This window comes from Phaenicophaeus curvirostris, chromosome 5, assembly GCF_032191515.1.
Source record: "Phaenicophaeus curvirostris isolate KB17595 chromosome 5, BPBGC_Pcur_1.0, whole genome shotgun sequence".
NCBI lineage: Eukaryota > Metazoa > Chordata > Aves > Cuculiformes > Cuculidae > Phaenicophaeus > Phaenicophaeus curvirostris.
Genome location: NC_091396.1, coordinates 45,199,762 through 45,216,070, shown reverse-complemented (window position 1 = coordinate 45,216,070; position 16,309 = coordinate 45,199,762). Strand labels below are relative to the sequence as shown.

The 16,309-nt window shown below is 47.4% G+C and overlaps 1 protein-coding gene across 2 annotated transcripts in view; it reads right to left on the bottom strand.

Moving 5' to 3' along the window:
• VASH1 (vasohibin 1) overlaps nt 1-15,764 on the bottom strand; it is a 215,820-nt gene extending 200,056 nt beyond the window's left edge. The window contains exons 1-7 of one of the 2 annotated variants that reach the window (XR_011337555.1): nt 15,504-15,764; nt 10,580-10,668; nt 9,339-9,395; nt 8,203-8,277; nt 6,783-7,164; nt 6,272-6,384; nt 4,916-5,707 (exon numbers count right to left, since the gene is read on the bottom strand). Coding sequence is in view for 1 of the 2 variants with exons in the window: in XM_069858616.1 (XP_069714717.1) it covers nt 5,635-5,707; nt 6,272-6,384; nt 6,783-7,164; nt 8,203-8,277; nt 9,339-9,395; nt 10,580-10,668; nt 15,504-15,764 (1,050 nt within the window). In the remaining variant the exon portion in view is untranslated. Of the gene's footprint in view, nt 1-616; nt 5,708-6,271; nt 6,385-6,782; nt 7,165-8,202; nt 8,278-9,338; nt 9,396-10,579; nt 10,669-15,503 lie in introns of those variants that run through there. The other variant, XM_069858616.1, reaches the window with a different exon arrangement.
• Between the last annotated feature and the right edge of the window lie 545 nt (nt 15,765-16,309).

Sequence of the window (16,309 nt, the reverse complement as noted above, 5' to 3'; positions counted from 1 at the left end):
GCTTGCCTACATCCTGGCCCTGGTCCCAGCTATTACTCATTTCCCTAGAGAGAAGGGGTATGTTATGCCTGAAAGATGATAGCCTGAATAAAGTTGGAACCTCCTTGCTGGGGAAATGCACTGAATCTTGCAGCTGACTGTCTTTATTAACCTCACATTTGTCTTGAGAAGTCTTGATGAGGCCAGTAGTCTGGAAGGCCACTAAACTACAGACCTGAAGCAGAATTTCTTTTCAGGCCAGGAAGGGAGACTGGATCATATTTTGAAGAGAAGAGCAGTGCAAGCAGAGGCTTGTGTTAACCTTTCCAGTATTGTTTCAGGATTGAAATTTCTGTTGCTGTGTCTGCTGTCTTCTTTTTTTCCATCCAGCCTGATTGACAGCAGCTCAAGAGGAAAACATGAGTTTTAGCCTTTGCTACACAGTCACATACATTCTTAGTACAGACGCAATTGTGTTCAGGTGATTGAAGGAGAATGAGGGTTCTTCTATGCCTCTAGTGTGGCAAATACATGGTTTCTTCAGATAATCTGATACCATTACTCAAGGCTGTGCCTTTGACTTCTCAACTGACTGACAGTGGGAAAGTTTAAATTGGAAAGAATGACAGTACAGACATCTTGTTTTCTCTGCACAAGCTGAGAGCAGCACAGAGCAAATTTTATTGTCTAAGTGTCAAAGGAAGCAGGAAGAAGTATCAATATGAGGGCTATGGGAAGTGCAGTAAGAACTAAATCTAAATACCAGTTCTGTGTTGGCTACATAAGAACACAGAACCACACTGATTAATTACAAAAAGACACACATGACATTGTTCTTAAAGAAACCTTCTATTTCTTAGTTCTGACCTGTACTGGCGATAAAGATGTAAGTGGTTTTGGAGCACCCTGTCAGTGCTAGAGTAGAATACTGATGTGCATGGAAGAGGACCGCTCTGGTCCCACTAGCACCATCTCAACCCTGACCTGGAGAGAAACTCTGCTCTGCAGAGATTATGGAGGCTTCAGTAGCCTTCTGGGCCTAAGATGAGTTGTTCTGGAGCAGAAAGGGCCAGGGCACCACTGAAGGAGAGTGGTTGTGATACAAGTAAACACCTGCCCAGAAAACAGACAAAAATACTAAATTCTTTAAGGAGTTCAACTTGGCTGTAGAGGGACCATTTCAACCTTGCTCTCGCAGAGCAAACACCAAGCCAGAATAGCACTTGCTTTCTTAGGTTAAATTATAAATCCATAATGCATGTTTTGATGTGGACAGGACAACAGTGCAAGACTACTGGAATATGCAGTGTTATTTCAGGCAAACTTGCACACAGAGTACTCACGGACCACAGGGTACGTCCTGCTTATATCTAGTGCCTGATCATCAGGATCACTTCAAATACTTCACTTAAAAGAAGCAAGTGGCTAAAGAAACCACCTGAAGTGATTAGTGGAGCAAGGTCAAGCCCATCGAATCCAGACTCTTGCCCTTTGGCAACAGGAGCATTCTTCTGTTCCTTATGGTTTCTTAAACTTCACAGTTTTAAGGACAGTCATGTTTCAGTCTATACACCACCACATGTGAGCCTACCTTAAGGGGCAGGCACCTGATTAAGGCTATCACCTGAAATACTTCAAAAAAACCCATAGATCTTTATGTTAAGCAAATCTAATAACAGCAATACAGCTACTGCATGAACAGAAACTTATGTTTCAACCACAGTTCTGGAGTCATTTATTCTGGTAGATCCAAGCATACTACGTACTGACCCATACAGTGGCACACAGGTAAAATAGTCAACTGAAAAAAACACTCCACTCCCAGCTAAAACACTTGCTAACATAGCTTAAGTTTCTAAAGACTCATTTAGTTTATCATATCAGAGTTAAAAAAAAGGCTAGTGTGTCACAGACCGATGGACACCTAACCCTGCTCTTTAGTATATGAAGTTCTTATCAGAGTGACACCATAGCAGAAAATTTTGCTCACTAATCCATTCATCCATTAAAAAAATGCGGTTGGACAGGTATCAAGGGACTTGTCTTCATAAAAGTAAAAAGAGGAACTCTTATTTCGAGGTTTACATTACATTTAAAATAGTTTTGCTAGTAGTAGGTCAGAAGTTGTTCAAGTCTTCCAAAGCTCACCTAGACTTCCCCTGCAACACAGGCAGTGTCTCTCCATTCTTAGTGTATGGATGCAGTTCCTTTCCACAGAATTCAGAAGGACTTGTACTGCAGAACAGAAGTCGGCTGAGACCTACTGAACAGTGGAATTTACACCCCAGAGCCACACGAGTGGTCATACTAATATTTAGCATTAAATAATTAATAGGACTCCTCAAGACCCATCTTTATTGTTCTGCAGGCACTAAGGAGCATGAGTTACACTCTAGTTCCTTGTTTTCATTCCTCCTCTGCAGCTCTAATGACTGCAGAAGTGAAAAAGACTCATCTTCAGCATTTTTCCTTATGGTTAAAGGCAGACAGCCCAGAAGCCAGAGCAGGTGGAAAGAAGTGGAAGTGCAAAAGTTCATCTTTCATTATACCCTCAGGTTTCTTACAGCATAAAACTGGATTGCACTAATCCTCTGTGTCACAGGGGGAAGTTGTCTTGTTTGCTAGCAATGAAGCTGAGCTTTGTATTGAAGTGATTCCTCTTGTTACAAAGATGGTGGGAGCAAGAGCAAAAAGAGAATTTTTTGGCTATCTTCCAGTTTCCTGCACCATCTGCTAAGCTGTAGATACAGAAATAGTAAGGAGCAAGAATTGTACCACAGAGAAACACAGCAGAAGGCTTGAAATAGTAGCCCTAGTAGAGGGCTTTTGTCTGCTCCTGTGTCCATCTTGAAAAGTCATCAACATTAGATACATAAGAATTAAATGCTTCCTAATGTACATAATTGTGCAATGAGATCTTGCAAGAGGATATTCTTGCCTGGCTATGCTGAGGATTAAGAGACCTTGAACTCTACCTGTCATTCATTCCTTGAACATCCACTAATTTTGTTTTCTAAGCTATTGGCCTGAGTTACATCCTCAGGAAAGTGCTTAATTAACAGGCCAAACAAAACATTTTGTCTTAAGCCATTCCACCCTGGTGATCTAACACTGCTGAGCATTCCTTTTACCCTACTCTCAAGAAAGCATCATTAGCTTGCAGCTGACCCCTCACTTGCCTCATCTGTTTTGAATTCTTTCTACCCCAACATACTTCTCCTTTCCAACTAAAAAGGCTCAAGTTTGTCCAGCTATTGAACGTGCTCTGTATGAAGCTACTAATTATTCTCAAGAGCTTTCCAGTTACTCAGAACTAACTAACTAATCAAACAACCAAGCAAAGTCATGATGTGGATGCATCCTACTTTTATCCAAGTAGCTTTTTTTTTTTCTGGATTTCATTCACTTTAATAAAACCTGACACTCGGTCTTCCCTGCTGACTGCTGCTTGTGTTTATCGTATGATTCACAGTGGCACCTGAAGGTTCAGTCCACGGAGTAGCAGGTGTTATGCAAAGGAAGTTTCTGGCCTCCAAGTGACCCCTATTATTTACAGGTAACTGTGGTACCTTTACCACTAACATCATTGTTAGCATCCAGACACTAAATATGTTAATTTGCAGCCACACAAAATTGACCAGAGGACACATTCAAGTGGGTGCTTGGCTGGCTACTGCTGTCTGATTTCAAATCGTTGCATGTAGCTGGAGTGCAAGGAAGGGGACAGGCATTGCACTACACTGTGGCAACTGGCAGCCTCTTCTGGATTAACCTTATCTTGGATCAGAAGGAAGTTCTGCCACTTGACTATGGATTGTCCTCCTGGTTGTTTTACTGACAGCGAAGAGAGCTTGGAGGGACAGACTGCAGTGGTGCGGATATAGTGCATTGCAAGTTACATCACACTTAAAGATGTACAATTAGGAATCTGCTAAGGCCTGAGTTAAGTCGCTTGTGGGTGGTGCTTCAAGGATTAACACTGTTTAACTCGACAGAAGAGCTGATTTGTTTGGGGATAAGAACCCATTCTCTGCCACCAAAATAGCACTGCTTATATGAGGGTATGGCACAGCGATACTGCAACAAAAAGCTTCATAGAGCTAAGTTTCATAATGTTTCTAACAAATTCACAAGAAAGAATAAGCTCAGTTCTAACAAATTTAAATACGTAGCATTTCAGAAAGTTCGGCTCCTTGTCAGTGCTGTGATAAAACAAGACTCAGTTTCTTTCAAGGACGCTCCCACTCCCATGCTCAGTTCTTGCATCCCCTGGATCCACACATCGACATCACCTCAAGGCCACGCTGTTCTGACTTCTGGCAACCCCACTGTTTCCAGGCCCTAGGCCTTAAAGAGATGTGTGACAATGCTCCAGATTTCTGACGAGCATTACACTGCTTAATCAGTAGCACAACGCTCCCCTGAAAAGAAGCGTAGGAAGGGTCAAGGCTGTAAGCAGGCAGAAAAGGCCTAGCCCTAGCATAAGTGGTACTGCTAAATACTGCCTCTGTCCGAAGAGCCAGAACACAAGCACAGCTCTGGGACTCGGAGCGGGGGAACTACTTTTAGGAGGCTCTAGGCTGATCTGTCAGGAAAGCAGCTGCAATCTCCTTGAGGAGGGCTTCCCACCAACAGGCGTCTGTAACTCTAGCACTAACACTACTGTGAGGAAGGAGCAAGACCCCCGTGGAAAGGAAAAATACTTATAAAACCCATTCGCATAATTAAATCTTTCTTTAACTATTTACTCTTAAAACTCATGTCTCAGTTACTGAAGTGCTTTCTGCAAGCTTTCACAGTAGCAGTCCCTAGAAATTAATAGAGAAAAGGCTGACAAAGAGATAACTTGGAGTTCAGGCTTCCCAACAGCCCCTGCGTGCCCCTGCCTTCACTGCTGGGATGCTTGAGGTCTCTCTGACTGTTTTCATATAGCAACCCACTCAGCCACAAAAGGACATACAGCAACAGCTCACCAGCATGACAGTGGGTCAAGGGGATCATCGTCCCACTGTCTACCGCTTCAGAGACAATGAAATGTTTTGAAATAGGCAGGACTAAACACATAAGATATGGTTTCTCCAGATAAGAGGCCCTATATCAGGCTGAGCAAATTCAGCCCTGTCTCTCACAAAAGCACTGCTAAACAAAGGATTCATAATGACAAAACCAGGAGCTTTTGCACAAGATGTGGTGGCCATCCTGTTCCAGCATCAATTCTCCCTCAGCCCTGCAGGCCTTGGATGGGTTGAAGACTTCTATGCAGACAGGGAGGAAGTACTGTCAACAAAATTCTTCATCTACTTGCTGTCAACGCAAAAAAATTGTCAGCAAGTCTGCTGACCTCACTCACTTCATATTCTTCCTGCAGCAAACTCCCACTAAGGTACAGATTTTTTTTTTTTTTTTTTTTTTTTGTAAAATACTTGTTTCATTGAATTAGGATGAACACCTCTCTCAGAAACAGGCAGGTGAATCCTCTGGGACCCATGGGATCCAGCTCTGGGACTGACCCACTAGGAAGTACCTGGGACAATCAGCACTCTGTTCTGCTCCTGCTCCCCTGTCCCTTTTGTCAGAATCACTGCAGGTGGATCCAGGTCCCAGTTATGGCCAGCAACAAGTCTGTGGAGCCAGGCACACAAGGCACAGCTCTCTTCACACCCGGATCTGGTACCCATTGAGGTCTGGCACGGCTTTGGAATCCGCAGGCTTCTTCTCACCAGATGGCCTGTGAGCAAAGGAGGTAAGAACTACTCAGAAACTGGTTTGGTTTCTTTCAGTCAGGAGGCTGCAACATAGAGATGGCAGCACAGCAGAAGGTACAAGAAAGCTTCAGACTTATCCTACACTATTGAGGGCAGGATTGTTCTGCGGCCTCCAGTAATTCTCCCAACAATCTCCACAGAAGAGAATGTAGGTTAGGAAGAGCAGAAAGTCCATTCTGGTACCCCAGGTCAGTTTCAGGAGTACAGTCTCACTGACAGCAGTGTAATTTTTGGAGTCTCTTTGGGGCACAGGTCTGTGAGGTACCAGAGCTCAGACCCCTGAATAAGGTTAAATGTCAGCTACTGAGATCACTGGCTGTTTGAGCTGCCTTCTTCCTCCCCGCCAAAATGAAACCAAACCAACTGTCCCCTGACTCCCCAAGCAATGACAAAGGCACAGTCAGAAAATTATCCCATTATAAAGAACCCCAGTTAGACACCAAAAAGATCCAAAACCAGACAACGTGGAGTCTGTGAGTAAAACAGAGATGCTCTACATAGGTCTTCTGCTCTGAAGCCCCACTCACCGTCTGTCCCCGCGGCTGTTGCGCCGATGAGGGCTGGCCTGACCTCTTTGCGGGGAGGAGACATCTTTCTTTCTGTCCTTGGTGGGAGATGGTGGCCCAGTTCCTTTGCCAATCTGCCAGAAAAATTAGAGTAAGAGCAATATGAACAGAAAACCAGTACAAGTAGTAACCAGAAAACACAAAGCCTATCAATAATTAATTATATGAGAGTAAAAGTAAAAAACGCAAGGCAAGTGCATCAAAAATGCAAAAGCGAGAAAAAACAAGTTACAGTGACAGCTGTGGCTCCAAGGCCTGTGTATAGTCCAAGCTAATTGTTACTGCAGTACTGCACAGGTGTTCATTAGGAGACCAGCCTGTATACAAAGGAAAAGAGCCCTCAGCCTCCAATTCACCCTCTATTCCACTACCATGACCACAGAAAACCTCCTGCTACTTCATTCCCCCAGCAGACCATCAGCCAGGCAAGACAGCGGATGTAAAAGTGAACTACTCCATCCTTGCTGCTTACCTTTAGCCTCATGTCACGGGCATGTCTCTCAAGCTCCTTGCGGAAGTCTTCCCGGGTTAGCTTGTCTAGATCCAGGATGGAGTGCTTCCACTCAATTTGCTCCACGCTGTGTGGGTCATGGGACACACAGTGGCCCAGCTTCACCTTTTTAAGAGTGTGCCAGCAGCGACGATACGCCTCCTCGAAGTCAAAGATGAGTTCGCTCAGTGTGCGGAAGACGGGTGCTTTGTACATGAGCTCCTCACGTCGGCTGATGCCCAGTGCCCCATAGCGCCCTCCAAAGTTCACCCCCAGCACAATGTGTCGGAAGTAGTTCCCTGAGAAGTGGGTTTTGAAGCTGATGGGGAAACGGTCCAGCGTGGTCATGTTGTTGGTGAGGTAACTTGAGAGCGGCCACTGTTCAGGAAACAACCAGTGATACCATTTTCTTGACAAGATACTTCCTTCCTGCTCGAAACCCTCCCAGCCTGCTCAGCAGACTCACCACTGATTCAGGCATCATATAGGCAGGATTTGTTCTCCAGTTCAAGAGTCCAGCTCATTGCAAGCTGCCCTACTTTCATCTGGGTCATGGGGAAACCAGACTTGGCCTCTTCAACAAGACAGTCAACAAAAGGAAGTTAATTTTGAGGCAGTTGTGATGCAGACGTTTCAATGCTAACTCCTCAAATGTACTGTATTCCATAGCTCCCAAACTCTTAATGCTTTAGGGTTACTCCTCAAGTTTGTTTTAATCTGTTTGACTAGCTGCTATTTCAGACGCAAACTGAGGAACCTGCAGGACAAAATACTGATCAGAACACCCTTCTGAACCATTCACTTGCCATGTCTGCCCCTCCAGATGGCTTTGCTAATGTGCATCAAGAACCTGTAGCCTGAGTGACAGACTAAGCCTGGAAGATAGCTAGGAGAGATGTGTACTTCAAGATGACACACTGTCTAGAATTAGTAAAGGTATTGCCTAAGCTGGCAGGCAGTGTTACACATAATAAAGTGACACACCATAATTAGAAGCTGGGGAGGACCTCTAACTTATTTTAACATAGAATGCATGTGGGCAACATTGCAGTAAGGGAAGAATGCTATCCACAAAGGACTTCCTGACCTAGCTCTAGCTAATATTTTCACTTCTCGTTAGATGTTCCTTAGATCATTCCTTCATCTTATACTCACTTATAGAGTTGTGCAGAGCAACACCATGCTTCCTGGGGAAGGTGAAGCAATTCTGAAGAACTAGTTCTGATAGTTCAGAGAATTGCTTGGATTTGGATTTTATTGGTGAGGTTTTCTTGGGAGAATTGGGGAGGGAAAAGCAGAGGGATATGGAGTTTGGTGACAATACTATCAGAAGCCTCAAAGCATCATAAGAGAGAGATCCCAAGGATCAGCAGACATGCACAATTCCAAGAGGAAAGGATACATTCCCAGGATCACAGCTTCCAGGCATTTTATTGGCAGGGCCTCTTTGGTCATTTCTTTGGCCAGGTCCATCAGCCTGCAGAGTGGGATAGGGAAAGATGAGGACAATTAGCGGGCTTGTGCTATGCAAGTACAGCCACTTCAGCCCTTTCACACCATATACGTAAGGCAGATTTCCAGGAGAAAAGGTGGCCCACTGAGGACAGGGAACAGAAGAAAATATCTTCTTTAGGAAGATATTAAATCCAAACCAAGTCTCTACCGTGTGCTGTCGCTGCTTACAAGGAGCTCACTTCACAGAGTTGCAGCAAAGCTGGCTACCAGGCCAGCCTCTGTTCTCAGGGAGACCACAGCCCTTGGCTCTGAGTTCTGGAAAGGACACCAATGTGATCAGAAGCAGAAGCCTCAAAGGACCAAGATCTAGCAATGTTTGCCTCACGAAGCGCAAGGACAGCGAAGCCCTCTTCTCTGGCATTAACCCTGCTCTCCTTTCAACAAATACAGTGGAGGAGGCATTGCACTGATTACAACACAAGATGTTTGGGGTCACAAGTCTACAGGCTGGACCAACAGTAAGAAGCCAGTCTTGGGAGACCCTCAATATGCTGGTCAAGAGAGTCAATGAACATCAGGTACTTATCTCCAGGAACTTATGGAGCACAGCTCTTCCAAAAACCTGCAGTCAGGAGAATCTCCTTTCTCCTTCGAAGTACAAGCTTAGATTTTGCAAAGGCAAGCATAGGAGCTACGAAGTAAGACCTGTGAAGGTACTAGGCTTTTACAAAGCTTGTTTAGGGCAGGGCCTAATTTCAGAATCCATTCGAAGTTCATATAGTTACATTCCAATTAGAAGCAGGCATAGTCTGCACATCTTTGAAATACTCTTAGGTTATTTTATTTGATTTACCGATTAATGACAACAAAACACACTCCTTCAGAAAGGCCAGATGCAGCTCTGCCAGCTACACCCCAGGCAACAGACAATAAAGTCACCTAAAGTAGCATGCAACTGCAGTACTGAAAGTCCTGAGTGCCACCTAGATCTTGGCCCACTGACAGAAGAAAAAGCAGTGGATACTGTAAGGTCCCAACATCTTAGAGCAAGGATTAAATGCTGTAGGCACTGCCAGCACTTACCCAGTCAGAGGTCTGCTCTTCTTAATCTCAAAAAATTGTGTCCCAGTGTGATTGTACCTGGAAGCAAGAAGTTAAGGGCTTGGCAGCTTGGAAAGTAGAGTTTGAAGAAAACTTACCTGAAGAACTTTCATGCTACTTACTATTCTCACAGCAAAGTTGTGATCCCACTAATGTTAACAGCAACACAAGAAAGTCCCCATCTCCCTCTCCTGCATTCCTCCCATTTATAGTCCCTCCATACTTCCGCTGTATTTCCTTCTTAATTAACGGTTGGACTCGGTGATCCGGTGGGTCTCTTCCAACCTGGTTATTCTGTGATTCTGTGATTCTGTGATTCTTGTCAATTCTTCTCTTTCTTCTCTCCACATACAGGTTTTCACTCCATTTCCCAAAGGTACATGCTGACAGCAGATGCTTTGCTCAGCTTTCCAGTTACCAGGGCAGAACAAAGTTTGATAGAACTCTGCCTGCTTCAGTCTGCACAGAACACACAGGGGATTGAAACATTCACGGTACCTTATTTTAAGACTGACTGGGACCAAAACCAGAGCACAACCACCTTAGATGGGTGAGAGGTGTCAGAAAGTCTGCCTTCTTGCCTTGTTTTAGGGCTGAAGCCACAGCTAGCTCTGTATCTTATCAGTGAGATTATACTGAGCTTGCATTGCATGTACCTGCTGCCCAGCATGACATGGGTGGAAGAATCTCTTTCTCAGGACACAGGCAGTTCTGCATACAAAGGGGCAAGATACCACAGATGCATTAAAGCAGAGCAGCTGACTGTCCTTCAGACAGCTACAGAGAACAGTGTCTAAACAGCATGATCCAAAAGGCAGTTTTCTCACCACAACAGCCCACCTATGCCTTAACGGTGAGGTGACATACTTTGTAGTCCATCTGAGACCTGACTGTCAGGGTCTCTGATATGCGTGTTCTTAACAAAGTGGCACTGTAAAGCCACTGACCTAGAAGGGTGGGTGGTAACAGAAAGGCCCTTGACAACATGACCATTTGTCACATGGAGTGAACAAGCCCTGAAAGTAACTTGGGCAGAAAAACCCCAAAACACAGCAGCAAAATAAGCCATCAACCCAAGTCCAGCTTCCTGTTTTCATGGAGCAAGTATCAGTTTCCCTCTGGCTACAGCAGAAAGAACATTTCTGTTTTTCACAGGGGAAGAAAGTACCCTTGCTCCCTTTTCCTGGGTATTCACACGTAACTAAGGTAACAGTAAAGGATACTGAAGCTCCCTGATGTAGCGCTGTACAGCTTCCAGGCGCTCAGGGATAGGGGTGGATGGCTGGAACGCAGGCACACTTGGTATGGGAATCTGAAAAAGGAAGTAGAATGTAAATCACTGCTTCCAAACCCCTCCAGCTTCTTGCCGAACTCAATGGCACATAGCTACAGGGAGCATGTTCCTCTGAAACCAGCCCTTTTATGCTGCCCTAAGTGACCATACTAGGAACATTCCTTTGTTCTCACACTGATAACTGGGAAAGGATTGAGAATGAAGCACCTCACAGAGCTGCAAGAGAAACTGTGTGAAAGGGTCCTGCATTTAGACAACATTACCTTGAAAGAATTAGATAAAATTAACTGACAAGGCAACATGAGAGACGGGAAAGCCATCACCTGAGGAAGCTTGGCCTCATTTGAGCATGCAAACTCAAAGGCATAAAACAAAAGTTAAAGAAAGAAAGAGAAAGGAAAAACCAGAGAATGAGTTTCCCCAAAGCTATTCCAAGCACAGAACAGTGCTGTAAGCAAGGGTATAGAAGTCCCTTACTGCCTCCTGTCATCTCAGACGAGTTGGCACTGACTAGGACACAGGCTTGACAGCATCATGACTCCCCCCCCCAGTCCCACAGTGTTCATTGTTTTGAATTATGTGGTCAGAGAATGACTTCTGAAAGTTTGGTGTTAGACTGCTGTCCCATTCTGAGGCCTTGGCCTTATGAGTCCAGTCAGATTTTCTTCACCATTTGCTCCACCTGGGATAACTGCAGCCTTGTCAGCAGCTGAGAAAATGTGTCTAAGGAAAGAAAAGGGCCCTATATGCAGGACAAATAAAATGGAGAAGGCAGACATTTGGTACAACAGACAGGCTTGGAGGAACAGCCCAGCATCTTCCCTCTGAAGGGACAGCTCCTCTGATACCAGACCGCAGCTCGTCACCAGCAGTTTGGTTTTAGCATTTCAGTTCCTCCTCAGAATTCCCCTAGAGCTAGGCTATCTCCAGCTAAGAATGAGTGAGTCAGAACAAGATCTTCCCTTGAGCCTTCCAGTCTGCTGTGCATAACTGCCTCTGCTGGTCATGGTTTTGTGGCCAGCAGTGCTACTTAGCCACTCATCACCCTCCACGTCTATTTCTGCGGCCACTCATTTCCGTACTTCTTTCTGCCCTGAGTTGACACAAGTAACTGTTGAACCAGGACTGACACCTGAGCCACCTGAAAGCTGAGGCAGCAAGCATGGGTAGCTTTTCAGTCAGAGCAATTCCCTGTCCTGGTTTGCCATATGGTCACACTCTGCTTGTGCTCGTGCAGCACAGGGACCAGAGACTGCTTCACCTTGAGAGATGGGCTGTTGCTGTCTCTGGAAACCATAACAGTGTTTTTCAGTCTAGCTCCAAACACCACCAGCAAGTAAACACTGAGCTAAACTCAGTCTGCATCCATTTTCTTTCCCGTTTTGATCTTTTTTTTTTTTTTGTTTTGTTTATTTGAAAACTAAGTACCAGCATTGGCCTTTCTTGGAGGTGCCACTTGCTGTCTCCAGCACCTTCTTTCTGTACCCTGCTTGGAGCAAGCAGAGGCACTGCCTGGCTCACTTGCAGGAGATGGAACAGGAGCAGCAGCAGATATGAAACTAGGTTTGTTGAGCTGCAGCAGGAGCAGGGAAGGCTCCGGAGAGCGGTGCAGGAATGGAGCCGTCTGGAACTGCACGAGCTGAGTCAGTTTGGATGCTGTGAGCTGACACACTGAGTCACAGTAAATCATATCCAGGCAGAAACAATGAAAGAGGTAACAACCAGGACAGGCTGAATATTTAACTTTGTTTCATTTCTTCAGCATGGAGACCATATATTTTGAGTGCAGACAGACAAATTAAGTGCATGTTGGCAGCACAGACTAATGATTCTGGGAAGTTACTCCTCCCTTTACTAGTACAGACCCCCAGATCCACTTTTCCTCAAAGGACTGTGCAACATTGAGACGGTGTAATGGCAACCAGTTCAGCAGGGGACTAGTTAAAGCACAAGAGCCTCCTGCACCTCAAGTAATTAAATTGATGGAAGTACAGCATGCTCGCTCTCTCTCAGATCTGGGCCTGCAGCCCAGACTGGGCTACAGTTTCTTTTGCATCAGTTCTATAGCATTTTAATGGGGCAATAGAAGCAGGAGGAGAGGAATAAGGTCCCCATCCCTCAATCCTACAGTGACAGGATGGGAGACCCTAATGCTTCGTTCTTACTCAGCATCATCCACTACATCTCTCAGGAGGGCTATAAATATTAAGCAGCCTTCGTAATCCTCCAGAATGCAGAGAATAATTTGTTTGTAACAGAACAGAGAGAAAATCAAATCTATTTTGCTTTCCTTTTAGTTATTCTGAATGCTGGAGAGAGCGCTAGGAATAGAGCCCAGAGCACATACCTCTGCCAGGCCTAGCTGGCTGTTAGAATATATCCTTGGTCCCCCATCACTTGTGTGGAAGGATTACATCACCCCACTCCTAGATTCACACACACTGGAAGGCTGTGTGTATGCATGGGATTGGGACTCTGTTTTTACAAAGAGGATCCTGAGAACAACAGAGATTTTCATGTACTAAGTGGTCCTCGCTGCACATGAGACAAGGCAGATGGGAACAAGGCACAGACAAAGCTCCACCCTTATCTATATCCAGAGGTGCTTTTTTGGCAAGCCTCGTCTAGCAACAGTTTCTCTTATGGCGCTTACATGTATCCAAGCGCTTCCTTAACAGGTGCTTTTGCAAGTAAACATGGGAGCAATATCAATCCCAGTTGTCAGCCTGACTAAAGAAACCAGATTGTTTTTCCACTGTCTCTCTACATAAGCCCATTAGATGCAACTTCCTGTCTTTGCCCTCATAACTATCTCATTTAAAATCCATCATTTCTTAATAAGGCAAGCTCACATCACTTTGTATTTCCAGTGTGGACCCATTTAATGGTCCCAGCAGCTCCAAGCAAAGCAATAGCCTACCCTGTTGCTAGGAGGGTGGCACTCAAGCCCAGCAGGCATGGCCATCAACTATGTCCTGTCATCACGGCACGGCTCACTCAACGGACACTCCAAATCTACTGGAAGGAAATGGAGACAAGAGGATATCTCTGAGTTCGCACATCACAGACTCTGCAGCTGAACTGTGAACATATTTATAAAGTCTGATCATAGCCTCCTGCAGCCATCATTTTACAGTATTAAGTTTAGTTTATGGACAACTCTTTTGTGAGTTATTTCCCCCAACTCCCAATACTGGCTAGTGTTCAAGGCCAAAAATTTGAGAGTAGGCAAACCACCACTGTCCAACCCCCAACATTTAAAAAGGCCTGTTTACCCCCTAGCACATGGAGAGTAAGCTTTTTGAAGGAGCTAGCCCTGCAGAGAACACTCACCCCAATTCTCATCTGTTGCATCACCCATTCAAAGAAACATGATGGCACGGAGATATATGGGGGTATAAGCAGTGCTCAAAGACAAAACCCCATTCCTACGGGGGAAAGGAGCTAGGAGAACAGAACCCACCCTCCTTACTGCTTCCTGCATCCCAGTATCCTCTCATCTGTATGCCTGGTGAGCTCAGGAATGGGATCTCAGACTGTGGAGCGCTGAATAGAGTTTATAGATCTGGTTCCCAGGGGGTGCTAGCATATGCGAAAAAAAAAAAAAGTGGATAGACCGATTTCACCTGTTGCCGGTAGAGCTCATACCACCTGAATCCCCGAACTATAACTCTTTGGTATCACGACTATAGAAAGAACAGTGGAAGTAATTCACATTAAGACCAGACCCAGAGACTGAACACTGTATTTCCCTCCTCACATGCATCAGACTTGTTTGTGAACCTCTTTCTTGCACTTCCCTCACCTCTCCTGGCCAAATCAGCCCTTGTGGTCAGGAAATTAAGTAGTGCGTGTTCTGATTTATTTGAAAGATGTTTTCAGCCTCCACTCAGGTTCAGGAATAAGTCAGAGAAGAGGAAGGAAATCTTAAAAGGAAGGAAAAGTCTAGTTGGGTTAGAATAGAGACTGTAATCAGGATTCAAGATTTGTTCTGGTTGCTGCCACAGATGCCTATAACTCTTCACTGCACAAAGGATGATATAGCACATGCTTCTCCAGAGTTCCTTATGGAAAGCAGTACAGACTGCCTGTGCGCTATATAATAGCATGTTCTTGCATACTTTGAGTTACCTTTCCAAGGAGGTTAAGTCCTCGCTAGAAAAGGCCGAGCAGAAAAAGCTTCATCTTTGTGTATTTTAATTTCCCCTGCTAATGTGATGGGAACAGTCTCATAACCCACCAATGGAATGACACACTAAGTGTTGGCAGTGCCTTTTGTTCTTAGGATGCCCATGAAAGGGGGAGATTTTTCTGCCTGAGGTGCAACACAGATAGTGGCAATCGCAAGATTTCATGCGCAAATGATTCAGTACGGCACAAGGTTACGCAAAACGATGACCGGTCCCTCTTTTCATCGGATTCTCTGCAGCAAGGCCAGGAACACGCTTGGAAATCACATCTGACCCTACACCAGCAACAAGCTCTTGAAGCGTTCGCCAACTCCTCTTACAACTGCTCGGCACCAAGAGTCCGACAGACACCGTTCCGTGCCACCAGGCCTCCTGGCGTGGGAGGCCGTACCCAGAGCTTAATCCCCTCTGGTTCAAAGACTCACCTCTGCCCTCTCACTCGCTGACCCTCCCGCCTCGAGTGTTCCCACTCTTCCGAACGGGACTCTCCCCGCCGTTTCATCATTTACCCAGCGTCGCTCCGGAGGGCAACCCGCCTCCCTCCCAGGGTCTCGCCCCTTACCCGTTTTCAGTCCGTTATCCAGCGAGGCCCGGGCAGGGCAGGGCCCCGCGGTCACCCGCTCCCGCAGGGGCACCCCTGGGGGTCCCCCCGGCCCCGCTCACCTTGGGCAGGTCGGCGGCGCCCCGGATGCTCCGCGCCACCCGCTCCCCGTCGGGGTGGATCCTGCCCACGTGCCGCCACATCCGCTCCCAGGTGGGCTCGTCCACGGGCAGCCCCCCGCGGTTCACGAAGAAGGGGACGCCGCCGTCGCGGAGATCCTCCTCGCCCTCCTCCTCCTGCTGCTCCTCGTCCCGCGCCGCCGCCGCCGCCACCTCGCCGGTCGGGGGGCGCCTGGCGGCCCCGCCGCCCCCCGGCAGCGGCATCGCCCGCGCTCAGCGCCCGCCGCCCGCCGCGGGGCCGCCGGGGGCCGCGCCCCGCATGGCCGGTCCCCGCAGAGCGCCGGGCGGAGGGGGCTCGGCCGAGCGGGGAGAGCGAGGCGGGCGGGGTGGCGCCGGGTGCCGCATCGGGCCGCCGCGGCGGGGCGGGCGCGGCGCGGGGCGGGGCGGGGCGGTCCCGCCGCCTCCCGAGCGCCGCGGGGCGGGGTGGGGGGGGACGCGGGGACTCGGCGCCGCCGCGGGCGCTGCCGCTGGCGGGGAACAAAGCCCCGCGCGGGGCCGGGCCGGGCGCCCCGCCGCTCCCGGGGCTGCGGGCGGGCGATAACGGGGGCGGGAGCGAGCGGGGGCTGGGGGCGGGGCGGCGGGACCCCCCGGCGTGGGGGGGAGGTTTTCACTCGGGGGTAGCTCCGAGAATAGAGCAGCCGGGGTAAAACCGCCGGGCGGAGGCGGCGAGGGGCGGAGGGCGGTAACGGGGACGCTCCTCTCGTCAGCTCATCGAGTGGCGCGGGGCGCATCCCCGCTCCCCGGGTGCG